At 42.6% G+C, this 16,677-nt stretch overlaps 1 protein-coding gene across 2 annotated transcripts in view; it reads left to right on the top strand.

The window, feature by feature from the left end:
• LOC135548350 (calcium-binding protein 1) overlaps nucleotides 1–15,652 on the top strand; it is a 35,218-nt gene extending 19,566 nt beyond the window's left edge. The window contains exons 1-7 of one of the 2 annotated variants that reach the window (XM_064977862.1): nucleotides 3,670–3,862; nucleotides 4,774–4,804; nucleotides 5,577–5,720; nucleotides 6,288–6,397; nucleotides 6,722–6,796; nucleotides 6,929–7,001; nucleotides 14,392–15,652. In XM_064977862.1, coding sequence (XP_064833934.1) covers nucleotides 3,776–3,862; nucleotides 4,774–4,804; nucleotides 5,577–5,720; nucleotides 6,288–6,397; nucleotides 6,722–6,796; nucleotides 6,929–7,001; nucleotides 14,392–14,417 — 546 coding nt within the window. In that variant the 5' untranslated portion in view covers nucleotides 3,670–3,775 and the 3' untranslated portion in view covers nucleotides 14,418–15,652. Of the gene's footprint in view, nucleotides 1–3,669; nucleotides 3,863–4,773; nucleotides 4,805–5,576; nucleotides 5,721–6,287; nucleotides 6,398–6,721; nucleotides 6,797–6,928; nucleotides 7,002–14,391 lie in introns of those variants that run through there. The other variant, XM_064977860.1, reaches the window with a different exon arrangement.
• Nucleotides 15,653–16,677: the final 1,025 nt, after the last annotated feature.

The raw sequence follows: 16,677 nt of genomic DNA on the forward strand, positions 1-16,677 counted from the left end.
CTGCTTTGAAAGTTGATAAACTTGTAAACTCACTTTTGAGAAAATGGCATTTTAGTGTTTATGTGAGAGACCTCTTCTTCGTCTACACCCATTCAGCATCGTTCACACCCTCTTAAGCTTTAGCCCCACATATCTTGTTGCATTCAGAGTGCACTCTTGGCGCTCTGGCCGATGATTTGTTTACCTCTGGATAACATGAAAACAGCCTAACCAGCTCTGCTTACAATAATTTTGCAAACAATGCTTACAACAATTTTTTGCCGATGTTTACTGACACTGGCCATAGTCAACGGGTATTGTACACTTTAGCTTAAGACATGTAGCTAGCTACCTAAGTAAACAAGGAACCTAGTTAGGCAAACAACTTGTACGATCACACACATCACGTTAGCTTATGAGCCAGCCACCTAACGTTAGCTAAAAGTACACTTTAGCTTGAAATGAAACCACTTTGTCAAAATTATAAACGTGTAATATCTGAAAATGTAGCTAGCTAATCTTACCCGTATACATCATCATGCATTATGGACGCGTCTCCCTGTCACGGATCCATGCCACAAATGTCCTTAGTTTGAAAGCGTAATCTGGAAACAGGTGTTTTCCCATCTCTTTAGCTATCGTACTCTATTTCCACTGATTTCAACACTCCATCCTCCAGAAAGTGGAGAGCAACACTTATGCAGCTACATAAAAAAAAGCCGCGTACATCAGGATTACCAACACAGACTGACCAGCTGAAATAGACAAAAGCGTTCATTGAACCAATTTTTAACTAGGCAAGTCGGTTAAGAACAAATTCATATGCCTAGTTTCCTGAATCATTCACATTAGAGGAATGTCATATAGAGATACAGTAATTTACCAGTCAAAAGTTTGAACACACCTACCCATTCAAGAATTTTTCTTTATTTGTACTATTTTCTACATTGTAAAATAATTGTCAGACATCAAAACTATGAAATAATACATATGGAATCATGTAGTAACCAAAACAATTGTTAAACACATTATTATTCAAAGTAACCACCCTTTGCCTTGATGACAGTTTTGCACACTCTTGGCATGCATCTCTTTTCACATTTGTCCTCAAAGATCAACTGACAGCATTTTAGCAACATTACATCTTATTAAAATCTGTTCAATACACCCCCAGGAAGAATATGACACTTTATTTTATTTTTATTTTTTTTCTGACAGGCGGGCACTTAGATATGGCCATTTTCACGTTTTCATAAATAAATTACGTAAAATACAGCTTTTGTGAAAATTGTATAGCATTATAGAGTGGGAAAGCGGCCATAAGTTTGGACAATTAAGACACTGCAGTCAATAAAACCTAATAAAAACTTCTGTCTTGTCCAGGACCGGAGTCTACGCAGACCGGTGAGCCATAGCCAATCAGGGCTACAGTCGGCAAATAAGCCATTTGTCACACAGGCCTGCCATCATTCACTTTTAACTGGACAGTGTGTTTACATGAAGTTGCAACAGCATGACTTTAGACCATTAGAACACATTCGCCAAATGCCACAAAATACACTTGAATGGATTTCTGCATATATCTAAATACCACGGGAGTCGTCTTAAATTTGGGAACTTTACAGTTATTTTGATCAAACAACATGAAAAGGTAGGCTCTCTCCCTCAGTTATGCACCAACAAGATTAACAACTAATGCTAGCCAGAGCAAGATGAGAGAAAATCTAACTAAGGAACATTTTATAAACCCTATCAAACCTTTTCAGCTAGTTGGCTTTCAAAATTGCACTGATAAACGATGGGGAATTGTAGCCTTCTGCAGCTTTTCTGCCAATGCATGCTTGTCCCAACCAAGCACCCAAGCTTACTGGCTAAAGATGGTTAGCTTGCTAGCTAGCTACTTACAGACACAAATGAGAGAGCACCTCACCTCACTGACCATTTTACTCACCCTAGCAGAGTTGGTTAGGCTCTTTATATGTTATCTATAGCGTTTACTATAATTTATTTTTGCCTACGTTTACTAACACCGATCATATTCAACAGATGTTGCGCGTACGTAAATTCATCAGTTATTCTGGGCTCTGGCACTCAGATGAGAGTGCTCTGAAATTGGAGTAGATAGCCAGAGGGAATTTGCGAACGCAAGAGATATGCTAACTGGATAACATTTGTTCAAATTCTTGCTAGCTAACCAAATTACATTCCCAGCCTTCGTTACATTTGTTAGTTTTTACCAAAATATTGAGACAGTGCATCCCGAATGGAGGCAGCAAACAATGTACCAACCTGATAGCAATATTCAGACTACCAAGACATGTATTGGTGAATTATATGAATCATACATTAAACTGCATCCATCTATTCTGCCAACAATGCTGTCAGTTCCACTTTAAGTTAACTGCTCAGTGTTCCATGTATAGTGACACTTTCTGTCATAAGCCAGTCAGCATTCTAGTCTCTTACCACAGCTCCTCTCTGTCCACTGATGCCACTTTTCTCTTTGTCTGTCATTACACTGCCGAAAGGTTGGCCCTTATTTTTTTACTTTTAAAGGTTTCTTATGGTGGCCGATGTTCCCTTTGTTACGTCCGTCGTCGAGACCAAAGCGCAGAGTGGAAAGTGTACATCTTTCTTTAATTTTATGAAGAAAAAAAAAGCTAACCGAATCTAAAGTTCTGCAGGCTACACAGCACCCATACAAAATCAAGATCCCACAAACTCAGGTGGAAAACAGGCTGCCTAAGTATGATTTGCAACCAGAGACAACGATAGACAGCTGCCTCTGATTGGGAACCATACCCGGCCAACAAAGAAATAGAAAACTAGAATGCCCACCCAAATTACACCCTGACCTAACCAAATAGAGAAATAAACAGGCTCTCTAAGGTCAGGGCGTGACACCCTTCCTATTTAATTAACCTGTGGCTCTGTCTGTAATTAGGTCTGTGCATTGTATGGCCTGTCAATGCCCCCTGGTCCACAGACAAATTAGTCATTATAATGTAATGGCTGGATGTATTTCATTCTTTCCATCATTGGGACAATGGTTAATTGGAATGAGCACGAAGCCATCCGTCTCTTTTATATGCGCGTGGCTTTCCTGTCGTGAATAAAACCCTGTATTTAAATGGTATTTAGACAAAATTATGTATTGAGAACCCTACATTTTCAACCAATAATGAGTGTGATCATTGTCTGGGTACCTTACACAGGGATCATTGTGCCACTATTACACTGTGCATATGTCAAAAGCAGAATGGCTTGCAGATATATGTTTGGGTCTCTCTGCGTGCCCTCTCTTGGATTGTGCTGATTGTCTTAGTTAGCTGTTGTGTCTCTTTGATTATCTAACCCTAGCAGTGTGCTAGGGTCAAATCAGTGTCCTCAGCAGTACGGAGACATCTTTGGGATGGATGGGTGGCATTAATTGCCCCGTTCACTGAACCCAATCCTTGACTGTGTTCCTTCCACATGACTGACTGACTAGCCCCATTACTATCATGACCTCTGACCTCACTCACAGGGACTAACAGACATGCTCTCAGCCTCTCCACCACCACCTCCACTTCCATCCACCCACCCTCATACCAGCTAGCCCCTTGTTGTTGACTGACTCCATGTTGTCCATCCACAAGCTGAGTCACAGTCTGTGTCCCTGTCTCTGCCCCTGCGCCTCTATCTCCTGGCCCCACACCCTGGATATCTGTGACCCCAGGACCAGAAGAAGAACTACAGAGCAGTGCAGTCCTGTGAGGAGGGGACTGGGGGGGCCTATCTTGAGCCACTAGTTGCTATGGCTCAGAATGGAGGCAACATGCACAACGTACTGGGGCCTGCCTGCATCTTTCTACGCAAGGGCTTCGCTGAGAGCCGGCAGGCTGTACGTAAGTCCAGACACAAACAGACACATGCCCATAATGCATGCAGAGACACATTTACAGTTTGTAGCTACATGTAAGAAAACAAACATTTTCATACAAACTTACACACAATCATACAGACATTTTGTCTTTGTCTGCTTCTTTTTCACCCACGTTGACCAATACACTCCTTATGGACTCAAAGAAGAAGGTAATGGACTCAAAATATCCACAGTAACCTACATATAGAATGCTTGTCAGTTGGTGTGAAAATGAGCGCGTGCGACTGTGTGTGAGTGTTAGCACTCACTGCCATTTGTGCCACTCTGATAGAATGTCAGTCGTTGTGTTCCATGTAGTATTGCCTTGACGGAATGTTTACTAAAGTCTGTGGAGCAGCAACAAGGTCATCTGTCTTTGTCTGTATCAGTCTCACTGTGATCAGTAGACTCAGTAGCAAGGCATTGTCATTAAGGGAAGATGTGCACTGACCTCTCCTTGGTAGACTGGCACCGTTCATAGCCTGTCATGATGATATGTTCTGTTCTGTGATGCTATTAGGGAATGCAGGGGTGGGTCGAGCTAATTCAAAGGCTAGACGTTAATCTTAAGAGAGAACAAATGGAACTCCTTCATCATATGTTCCCCCAGGACTCACCACCAACCCTCAAAGTTGGCATGCACCTCTCAGCTAAGTAGATGGGCTACTCAAGCATCAAACAAATGCTCTAAACTAAGTTGCATTTGGGTTCATCATTACATGATTTAACAAACAAAAAAAACTGTGATTGCACATGTAACAAAAGTACTCTACGATGTATAACGATTGTTAAGTTGATGATGTCTCACACAAGAGTTTTGTACTGTTATGAGCCATCAATTGTGGAATGCCACTTGCTGGATCCTAACCCTGACTTGTGATTCTTTACAGGATAGAGAGCTGAGGCCGGAGGAGATGGATGGTAAGTTTCATTATACAGGAGCAAACAGTATGAATTACAATGAGCTTTCATATTGCATATTGGACTGTAGCATTCCCAGGGGAGAAAAACTGCCCCCTCTCATTGAAGCAACCGAAGTCCAAGGCTGACCACGGTACTGTAGGCAAGGTTAGATCCCTCATTATAGTGAATGGAAAAATGGCAATCTTCGTGGTCAAGCTTTCTGTAATACACCAGATGTAGGTCCTTGAATCAAATATTTTAAAATCGCACACAAAGTGATAAGGATAATTTAGTTGCTAATGGCAGCCTGCAGTAACCCAGTCGGCCTTCAACTGCGTTACTCAATTTAGAGGGAGCAGCACTGAGCTAACCTGCAACGTCACTTCCTAGTGTAGCTCAAACTGCTCATGTTGTGTCTCCATGAGACGCCATCTTAACCGACTTCATTTGACTTCAATGCGCTATTGAGTCTTCACATAGGAATGAATGGTGTCATGTGATCAATGGCTTTGTACATTCATATATACAGTCATTGAGCAGTCCTTACTGGTTTAGATCCATACAAACAAAGGATCTGCCTGACCTTGGTAAAATCTCCTTCTCGTGTTGAGTACCTTTGGAATATTTTCAGCCTGCGGACTGTTTCAAGCTTACCTCTCACTCTCCCTGTCATGTGTATTATAACACCACACTCATTGTAGTGTAGTAAAACAATAAGCCAACTGATGGTTTTTATAATGTGATTAAAAAGCACAATTGATATTTCTCCATCTATGCTTTCCTTTCTCAGAGTTGCGCGAGGCTTTTAAAGAGTTTGACAAAGACAAAGATGGCTTCATTGGCTGTAAAGACCTAGGCAACTGCATGAGAACCATGGGCTACATGCCTACTGAGATGGAGCTGATAGAACTGAGCCAGCAGATCAACATGAACTGTGAGTAACCGTACGTACGGTATGTGTGTCTATAAAAGAGAGCAATATGGGAGGTCCTGCGTTCCTTTTTTCTATGCTCTTGCATTTTCCTCTATCCTTTTCTCTTTTATTACATTATCATATTATGTCCTTTCTTCCTTCTTTCTCTCTAATTCATGCTCTATGTACCCCCCGTCCCGTGCTCTATACCCCCCGTCCCCCTCAATCCCCCCCGTCCCCTTCCACTAACACACACCAAAAGACACTTGCACACACCATTACACACAGAGGCTCTGAACATTCAAGGTCCAATACCTCTGATGTTGATCCCTTTAACAATTAACCCCGAAAAGAACATAACATTCACTTCTATAGATACTATCTGGGCTTGGAGAAAATTGATGACTGAATATGATGTAGACATGACAGTAGCTTAAATTTTGCCAGTCTTTTCTCTCTCTCTCTCTCCTCTTTCAAAGCTGCATATTTCTGACATTGTACAAATGTCCCTGTAGATGTATTCGTGTGACATGTTTTGTGAATTTATATCTGACATCCTTCAACCTACGTTTACTCTTCATCACACAGTGGGAGGACATGTGGACTTTGAGGACTTTGTGGAGTTGATGGGGCCCAAACTTCTGGCTGAAACAGCAGATATGATCGGGGTCAAGGAGCTAAGGGATGCTTTCAAAGAGGTGAGGATAAGAGATTGAGAGAGAGAAGGTTGGTATGGAATGGAAAAATAAGACAGCGAGAGATATGAATAGAGTGAGGAGAACCTTTTTTTTTACATATAAATTATATAATAGAGAAAGAAAGAACAAAATCCAAAGGGGATGAAAGAAAGCTAGAAAGATTTAAGCTAATATAAATTTGATTAAGTTAGGAGAAGCATTCATGTGTATGGGGAACTCATTAGTAATATAGGAAAGACGACTGTATTGGGGAAAGTGCAGAATACAATACTGCATGATTAGCTAGTTAATTATTCATTATTCTATTCTCTCCTTCTCTCTCAGTTTGACACAAATGGTGATGGCCAGATCAGCACATCTGAACTCAGAGAAGCAATGAAGAAACTTTTAGGTCAACAGGTAAGAAAAGTGGTCCTTCTGTTTGAGTTTTTCCGTCTTTCACTCAACTTGTCCACGCATCTGTCTGATCATGTCTCACTGTAGCCTACATTTGAGCAGTGCTTTTTCTTGGTTCTTTCCCTATTCTACTAGGTTGGTCATAGAGACCTAGAGGACATCCTACGGGACATTGACCTGAATGGAGACGGCCATGTCGACTTTGAAGGTGAGCTACAGTATCTCAGTGGGTTCTAAGACACCTCTCTGTAGGATGTTATTTGACAGGTATTACAGTGCATTCGGAAAGTATTCAGACCCCTTGACTTTTTCCAAATATTTGTTATGTTACAGCCTTTGTTACGTTACAGCCTAAAATTGATTAAATAGTTTTCCCCCCCTCATCAATCTACAAACAATACCCCATAATTGTAACGGTTTTCTTTATGCGAAGGAGAGTCGGACCAAAATGCGGCGTGGCTATTGAGATTCATGTTTAATGAAACAAAGGAAACATGAATCAATACAAAAACAATAAACGTAACGTGAAAACCGAAACAGCCTAAACTGGTGCAAAGTAACACAGAGACAGAAACAAGGACAATCACCCACAAAACCCAACACCAAACAGGCTACCTAAATATGGTTCCCAATCAGAGACAATGACTAACACCTGCCTCTGATTGAGAACCATATCAGGCCAAACATAGAACTAGACAAACTAGACATGTAACATAGAATGCCCACTCATATCACAACCTGACCAAACAAAACATATAAACATACAAAGCAAACTATGGTCAGGGTGTGACAGTACCCCCCAAGGTGCGGACTCTGGCCACAAAACCTGAACCTATTGGGGAGGGTCTGGGTGGGCATCTGTCCGCGGTGGCGGCTCTGGTGCTGGATGTGGCCCCCACTTCACCATAGTTTTAGTCCCCCACCTTGTCCGCTTCCGAGGTCTCCGAACCACGGCGACCCTACTTAATGACCCCACTGGACTGAGGGGCAGCTCGGGACAGAGGGGCAGCTCAGGACAGAGGGGCAGCTGCTCGGGACAGAGGGACAGCTGCTCTGGGTTGAGGGGCTCTGGCGCCTCTGGGCTGAGGGGCTCTGGCGCCTCTGGGCTGACTGGCGGATCCTGGCAGACTGGCGGATCTGGAAGATCCTGGCTGACTGGCGGACCAGGAAGAGTCTGGCTGACTGGCGGATCCTGGCAGACTGACGGCTCTGGCTGCTCCATGCTGACTGGCCACTCTGGCTGCTCCATGCTGACTGACGGCTCTGGCTGCTCCATGCTGACTGACGGCTCTGGCTGCTCCATGCTGACTGACGGCTCTGGCGGCTTCTTGCAGACTGGCTGCTCTGGCGGCTTCTTGCAGACTGGCAGCTCTGGCGGCTTATTGCAGACTGGCAGCTCTGGCGGCTTCATGCAGACTGGCAGCTCTGGCAGCTCCTTGCAGACTGGCAGCTCCTTGCAGACTGGCAGCTCTGAACAGGCGGGAGACTCCGGCAGCGCTGTAGAGGAGGAAGGCTCTGGCAGCGCTAAACAGGCGGGAGATTCCGGCAGCGCTGGAGAGGAGGAAGGCTCTGGCAGCGCTGGAGAGGCGAGGCGCACTGTAGGCCTGATGCGTGGTGCTGGCACTGGTGGTACTGGGCCGAGGACACGCACAGGAAGCCTGGTGCGGGGTGCTGCCACCGGAGGGCTGGTGCATGGAGGTGGTACTGGGTAGACCGGACCGTGCAGGCGCACTGGAGCTCTTGAGCACCGAGCCTGCCCAACCTTACCTGGTTGAATACTCCCGGTCGCTCTGCCAGTGCGGCGAGGTGGAATAGCCCGCACTGGGCTATGCAGGCGAACCAGGGACACCGTGTGCAAGGCTGGTGCCATGTAAGCCGGCCCAAGGAGACGCACTGGGGACCAGATGCGTAGAGCCGGCTTCATGGCATTTAGCTCGATGCTCACTCTAGCCCGGCCAATACGCGGAGCTGGAATGTACCGCACCGGGCTACGCACCCGCACTGGGGACACCGTGCGCACCACAGCATAACACGGTGCCTGCCTGGTCTCTCTAGCCCCCGGTAAGCACAGGAAGTTGGCGTAGGTCTCCTACCTAGCGTCGCCATACTCCCTGTGAGACCCCCCCCCCCCAAGACATTTTTGGGGCTGACTCCCGGGCTTCCTTGCCAACCGTGTTCCCTCATATCACCGACTCCTCTCTCCGGCTGCCTCTGCTCTCCTCGCTGCCTCCACCTGTTCTCATGGAAGGCGATCCTTTTTGAGCTGCTCTTGTTGCCTCTTCTCCAGCTGCACCTTGGGGCGGCTACACTCCCCTGGTTTAGCCCAGGGTCCTCTCCCGTTTCTTCCCAAGTCCAGAAGTCTTTATTTCGCTGCTCCTGCCCGTTACCACGCCGCTTGGTCCTGCTGTGGTGGGTGATTCTGTAATGGTTTTCTTTATGCGAAGGAGAGTCGGACCAAAATGCGGCGTGGCTATTGAGATTCATGTTTAATGAAACAAAGGAAACACGAATCAATACAAAAACAATAAACGTAACGTGACGTGAAAACCGAAACAGCCTATACTGGTGCAAAGTAACACAGAGACAGAAACAAGGACAATGACTAACACCTGCCTCTGATTGAGAACCATATCAGGCCAAACATAGAACTAGACAAACTAGACATGTAACATAGAATGCCCACTCATATCACACCCTGACCAAACAAAACATACAGTGCCTTGCGAAAGGCCCCTTTGAACTTTGCGACCTTTTGCCACATTTCAGGCTTCAAACATAAAGATATAAAACTGTATTTTTTTGTGAAGAATCAACAACAAGTGGGACACAATCATGAAGTGGAACGACATTTATTGGATATTTCAAACTTTTTTAACAAATCAAAAACTGAAAAATTGGGCGTGCAAAATTATTCAGCCCCCTTAAGTTAATACTTTGTAGCGCCACCTTTTGCTGCGATTACAGCTGTAAGTTGCTTGGGGTATGTCTCTATCAGTTTTGCACATCGAGAGATTTTTTCCCATTCCTCCTTGCAAAACAGCTCGAGCTCAGTGAGGTTGGATGGAGAGCATTTGTGAACAGCAGTTTTCAGTTTTCAGTTTCACTTTCCACAATACTTTCGCAAGGCACTGTATAAACATACAAAGCAAACTATGGTCAGAGTGTGACAATAATGACAAATCAAAAACAGGTTTTATACATTTTTGCAAATTTATAAAAAATACAAAGCTGTCGTGTCTTTGGCTATGCTGGATTAAGTGATATGACATGCTATTCTTTAAAATCATTTGTCTGTAATTAATATTACCTGATTAAGCTAATCAGGTGAATGTAATTAACTAGAAATAATGTTTATAGAGCTGTTAACTTCTGAATAAACCCTTAAAGACCTAGTAATCTTTTGCATCAATAGCAGTCAATATTTAATCGTCACTTTATTCAGTCTCATCTGAAAGTTGTAAATTCTTGGTTATCTTCACGAACCGTGGCTAACAAGTTGAATCAGCAATACAAAATTTGGTTACTTACTATTTACTAAATACCTAAATAATCACACAGAATGGATTGATTGATTGATTACAAATTATGTCATAAAGAAAACTTCCCTGTTGGACAGCTGGTTAAACAAAGAGAGGGGGTTGGGTTTGAGTGAAAGAGCGGGCAGACTGAATAACAAAGGCAGAAGGTATGTTATCGTAAATACAGAATCTTATGCATTCTAAATAACCGCCCATTTGAAAAAGGAGAATGCAATAAATATTTACTCTGAGCTGCGCTTCGGTAGATTGGTCGTCGATGGAAGACCGGTTTGTCCTTTATGGATCTCTGGTCCTCTGAAGAATGTCTAGTGGTGAGCTGGAGCGTGGTAGAATGGATACTCTGTCCATCCTCTCCTAGCCCACTTTTAGCGACTGCTGCTAATTCAACGGCTAGGAGGTATCACTTCTGGAGTGAATAAGAGTTCAAAGTTCATACCAAGTTGCCATACTTTTAAGCTCATGCTATATTCTGGCTGGTATAGTCGAAATTCATCCTTCCGGGGTGTAGGTCATCATGCTAATTTTGTTAGGTTCTCTAAGATTGGCTTAGTTCTGTAGGTGGTCTTTGTCCTTTCAACATGGGGACCTCAAGTCCACACGTCTTTGGAACAGCTTATTATCTGAGCCCTTTTAACGTAGGACTGTCGCCCTAACGTCCTCGGAACAGAAAGTTACATTTTCGTCAAGGGCTTTATATAGGAGGGGAGAGAATGGGCGTGTTTCATAGTTTATAACCAATGTCTGTGCACATGGGCAGGGCCACTGAGTTGAGCATAGTTTACTCTATGACAAACCGTTCTCTCATTAAGAAGCTAAATTACATTTAATCTTTTCACAAATAGTTTCATATTTAAACATTTAAATTGCACAACAATTCCATGTGAATCTGATAACAAAAATTTGTAGACTTTCCAAGATACAGTTTATGTCGTCCTATCATCAGTAATAATGTCTCAGACGCCAACTGATCTGGCATCATATTCATTTAGTACCAACACGTATTTATAGCTGGTTTGATTACCGAAATATAGTTCCTTTCCCCCCACCTTTTGATGTTCCCAGACTCTATTTGTAACAAAGGCTTTTCAAGGGTCCTTCGTAGAGTCAAGAGACAGGAAAGGGAGAAAGGTATTTATGATGGGGTCATAAACCTCATCCAGAGGCCATCGTCATGACAGCTCTGTCAGGTTGGATGGGGAGTGTCGTTGCACAGCTATTTTCAGGTTTCCAGAGATGTTCAATCGGGTTCAAGTCCGGGCTCTGACTGGGCCACTCAAGGACTTTCAGAGACTTGTCTTGAAGCCACTCTTGGCTGTGTGCTTCGTGTTGTTGTCCTGTTGGAAGGTGAACCTTCACACCAGTCTGAGGTCCTGAGCACTCTGGAGCAGGTTTTCGTCAAGGATCTCTCTGTACTTTGCTCCGTTTATCTTTTCCTCAATCTTGTCTAGTCTTACAGTCCCTGCTGCTGAGTAATATCACCATAGCATGATGCTGCCACCACGAGGCCTCGGCGTAGGGATGGTGCCAGGTTTCAGCGTAGGGATGGTGCCAGGGTTCCTCCAGACGTGATGCTTGGCATTCAGGCCAAAGAGTTCAATCTTGGTTTCATCAGACCAGATAATCTTGTTTATCATGGTCTGACATTCTTTAGGTACCTTTTGGCAAACTCCAAGCGGGCTGTCATGTGCCTTTTACTGCGGAGTGGCTTCCGTCTGGCCACTCTACCATAAAATCCTGATTGGTGGAGTGCTGCAGAGATGGTTGTCCTTCTGGAAGGTTCTCCCATCTCCACAGAGGAAATCTGGAGCTCTGTCAGAGTGACCATCGGGTTCTTGGTCACCTCCCTAACCAAGAACCTTTTCCCCCGATTGCTCAGTTTGGCTGGGTGGCCAGCTCTAAGAAGAGTCTTGGTGGTTCCAAACTTCTTCCATTTAAGAATGATGGAGGCCACTGTGTTCTTGGCGACCTTCAATGTTTTGGTACCCTTCCCCAGATCTGTGCTTCGACCCAATCCTGTCTCGGAGCTCTACAGACAATTCCTTCGACCTCATGGCTTAGTTTTTTCTCTTTTTTCTCTGACATACACTGTCAACTGTGGGACCTTATATAGACAGGTGTGTGCCTTTCCAAATCATGTCCAATTAATGGAATTTACCACAGGCGGACTCCAATCAAGTTGTAGAAACATCTCAAGGATGATCAATGGAAACAGTATGCAGCTGAGCTCTATTTCGAGTCTCATAGCAAAGAGTTTGAATAATTTTGCAAATAAGGTATTTATGTTTTTCTTTTTTTATATACTTTTGAAAGCATTTCTAAAAATCTCTTTTTTGCATTGTCATTATGCGCTATTATGTGTAGATGGATGAGGGAAAAATGTCATTTAATCAATTTTGGAATAAGTAATGTAATGTAACAAAATGTGGAAAAAGTCAAGGGGTCTGAATACTTTCCAAATTCACTTTATGTTCATTATTATTTTGTTGTATGATATTGCAGTGCTTGACAAATCCCTGTCATGGTCCACTGTTCATATCAGGGGAGAACGACAGCCCCCTCTCATTGAAGCCATAGAAGTTCGATGGCCACTGCAGTATTGCAGTTAGCAGAAAATAGGATGCCCCACTATACTGTAGTATGTGGAAAAATGGCAATCTTCTTGGTCAAACTTTGTGTAAATAACAAACAAAAAATCGAAGACGATCATGATACCAATAATTGCTTCTAATACACCAGATGTAGGTCCTTGAACCAATTATTTGAAAATTGCACACAGAAGGAGTTATAAGAATAATTGAGTTGCTAATGGCAGCCTGCAGTACCCGGTCAGCCTTCAAATTGAGTTCCTCAATGAGAGTCAGCAGCACTGATCAAGCCTACAACGTCACAACCTAGAATAGCTCAAACTGCACATGTTATGTCTTCATGATATGCCATCTAAACCTTCATTTGGCTTCAATGCGCTATTGAGTGTTCAAATAGGAATTAATGGTGTCACATGATTGATGGTTTTGTCCATTCATATATACAGTCCAGAGGAGGCTGTTGGAGGAACGATAGGAGGACAGGCTCATTGTAATAGCTGGAATGGATAAAAGGGAATGGTAGAAAACACATCAAACAAATATTTTTGCCAGTGCTGGCGTTCCAGACGGATATATCGGGCTGCCAGTATATATATATATATATTTTCCCCCAATTTTTCAGGGGGTGCTGCAGCACCCTTTTATGGCTATGCCAATAATCCCATCACAATAATCCCGTCACACACACACATACCCAAGCACATGCATATACACACTCTCTCAGTGCCAATCCCCACAGATACAGTTTGAGGCAGGCTGATACTCTAGCATCATGCTAAGAGCGAGGTGGGAGGATGAAGGGAGTCAGGCTGTCTGTCAGATTATCTCCACACCAAAGGATTATGTCACCTCACAGATTACCAGGAGAACAAGGGAAGCATACTGCCAGTGGGACAAAAATAGCAATGTGCTGGTATTCTTGCTAGAGTCATCCGTATGCTCTGCATTCTCCAAACGTTAGTTTCGCCCACACGTTTTACGCTCTAAATACATTCATATTTATAATCCACAGTGCTCATTTAGAAATAGAGTCGTTGCTATGAAAATGTATTTATTTTTATTGGCTGATAGCAGCACATACAGTTCTTAAAAGCACTGTGACCTTCAGTACCATGCATTCCCTACACGCTAGGACATAATTACAAATCATTTGTAGACTGCAAATTGGCCGCAAGAAGCCCAAACAGATATAACATTTGACTGAAACATCATAATTTCAAACACTGCTTACATTTGTTTACGATCTCATATACAGTATCTCTCTATTATGCGTGGGAATACTATGGAACAGATTTCCAAAATTAAAATCTCTTGGAGCTGATCTGCTGGTGTTTTACAGTCTTTTATGGGGGGGGGGCAAATAAAATCAGCCCCTAAACTTTATGTGAATCATGTTCACACTCTTTCCCTGTTGTTGTATTAATTATTATTGTATCAGTTTTATTAATCTCTCTCTTTTACGAATCTCCCTCAGAGTTTGTGCGCATGATGTCTCGCTGAGTGTAGGTCATGATACCGACTGGTTCCTTTCCTGGTAAGAGAGGAGGAGAAGGAGAAGAAGAAGTGAAGGAGAGGCAGAGATGGCAGAGCCCTTACCGACAGACCTCTTACCTCAGACTTCTGAACTACAGAAGGAGAAAACGACATATCAACCCCGCTCTGCTACTGCCACTTTTGAAGACATGCACAGAAGCTGAAGGAACAACACCAGTGATCACGATGATGCTGTTACTGCTGTCCCTAAGAGCAAATCAGAACAACAGCCAGCCTCCCACAGTTTTACATTGTACATTTCAGATATTAGAGAAAACATATCTAGGTGTTTACAGGGTCTAAAGAGCAATGTGATGTTTGAGCTACTTACACTCATTGCAATGGTTTGTTAATGCTGTAGCAATGTAAAGGAGACACATTTACATTTTCAACACTTTCTTACTTATGCCAACGTCTCCTATAACTAGTCTAAAGCAGCATATTCCCCTCTGGGGCTTTGGACTCATAAAATAAACGTTTTAGTGGCAATATTATTATATCAGTGTACCAACTCTCAAAATATGTATTGTTTGTGTGTGCGTTCATGTGTGTTTGTGCACCTCAATTATCCTTTCCTGTAAGATTTCATATGTCTTAAGCTACTGTACGGTTAGTGTCAAACCCATGGCATATGCTGGCTCTATCTTGAATTACATGCCATGTATTACCACGGATGCACTTTTTGAGATTTTATTATTATCAACACATATCGAGTTACATTATACGAGTTTTGAACATAGATGGGTACCTGCTTTGATAAATGGAAGGTCTGTTTCTCGAGAACCGAATACTCTGGGGAATGCGGTAGCAATCATAATTCATTGGTTTCTTCGAGCCAACCCAATACACAGTTTTGCACATTTTTTTGCATGAATACTAAGAATGCATGCTCCACTTATGATTTAACCAGACACACTGTCACTCCCCATGCAAATAAACAATGTGCACCACGAACAAACATACACACAGTATATTATTGTGGTGATCAACATAACACTGAAACCTGTGTGAGAATGTGTGTGTGTGTGTATTTATGTACTGATGAGAGTGTTTATGTATGAGTGCTTGTGTATTTTTTTGTGCGAGTCTCCCTTAGGGCAGTCTTATTTGTGACTTTGCATGTGTCTTCCTTGTGTGATTCTATGCATGCCAAATAGTAAAACAATTTGTAGCATAGTAGATGAGAATAAAGATTTTTGTTGCAAAAACACTGTGTGTGTGTGTGTGTGTGTTTGTGTGTATGTGAGACCTCTATCCGCATTCAGAGCAGAAAACAGTCAGACAGGACCTGAACTAGCTGGATATACACCCATTAGCCTATAGGTTGCAAAAACCTGTCAGATCAGAAATAATATCTTTGATTACAAAATATTTTGAGAATATGAATATGCATAGACCAACTCGAATTTCAACAGGGACAACTGCAATAAAGTGTTTTTTCTCAACGTTGCTGGGATGTCACGTGCATCACACTTATATCTGTACACTCGTAATAACCTAAGCATTACTAAACTTATATTAGATCAAATAAGCCTCACATATCAAAATAGCAATTCCTTTTATCTTCACTAATTTTATCTTCACTAATTTCGACACTCACCCCCCCCTTAATAATTAATGATCAGCTTAACTTGGGCAGATTTGGGGTGAAAAAACTCTCTCACGTCACCTCTTCTTTGCTACTAGCTAGAAAGGTACATTTATTTTTTTTGTTGGTGGAGAAAACAGTTTGCAGATTTTAAGCAAATTTCAGCCATTCTACACAGTTTGGCATGGAGCTGAGAGACAATTTTACAGTTTTAATTCCTGCAATTCTATGCATTTTCCCATAGCTAATGCTATGTTCCTCTGGTCAAACATTAGAACAAAACCAATGGGTATGTGCCCTGAATGACCAGTTTTTGATTCTCCCAGACTGTCTAACTTTTATTTGATTGTTAGTTGTCAAATATGGTATTATTAAAAAATATTTATTTTCTGCATGCTTTCTATCTGGTTTTGGTTGTTTAAATTGACACTAAAACTGCTTTTTCATCCTGAAAACAAACACTAAGAGACCTGCCTAATCATTTTCAATACAGAAAAAAACTGTAATTTGCCCCATATTAAAGGAATAGTTCAAGATTTTATCAATAAAAGCATGTATCTACTTCCCCAGAGTCGGGGAAGTACAGTTCCTGTAGACTTCCAGTCATAATAATATAATAATAATAATATATCCCATTTA

Source organism: Oncorhynchus masou, chromosome 11 (genome assembly GCF_036934945.1).
Source record: "Oncorhynchus masou masou isolate Uvic2021 chromosome 11, UVic_Omas_1.1, whole genome shotgun sequence".
Classification (NCBI taxonomy): domain Eukaryota; kingdom Metazoa; phylum Chordata; class Actinopteri; order Salmoniformes; family Salmonidae; genus Oncorhynchus; species Oncorhynchus masou.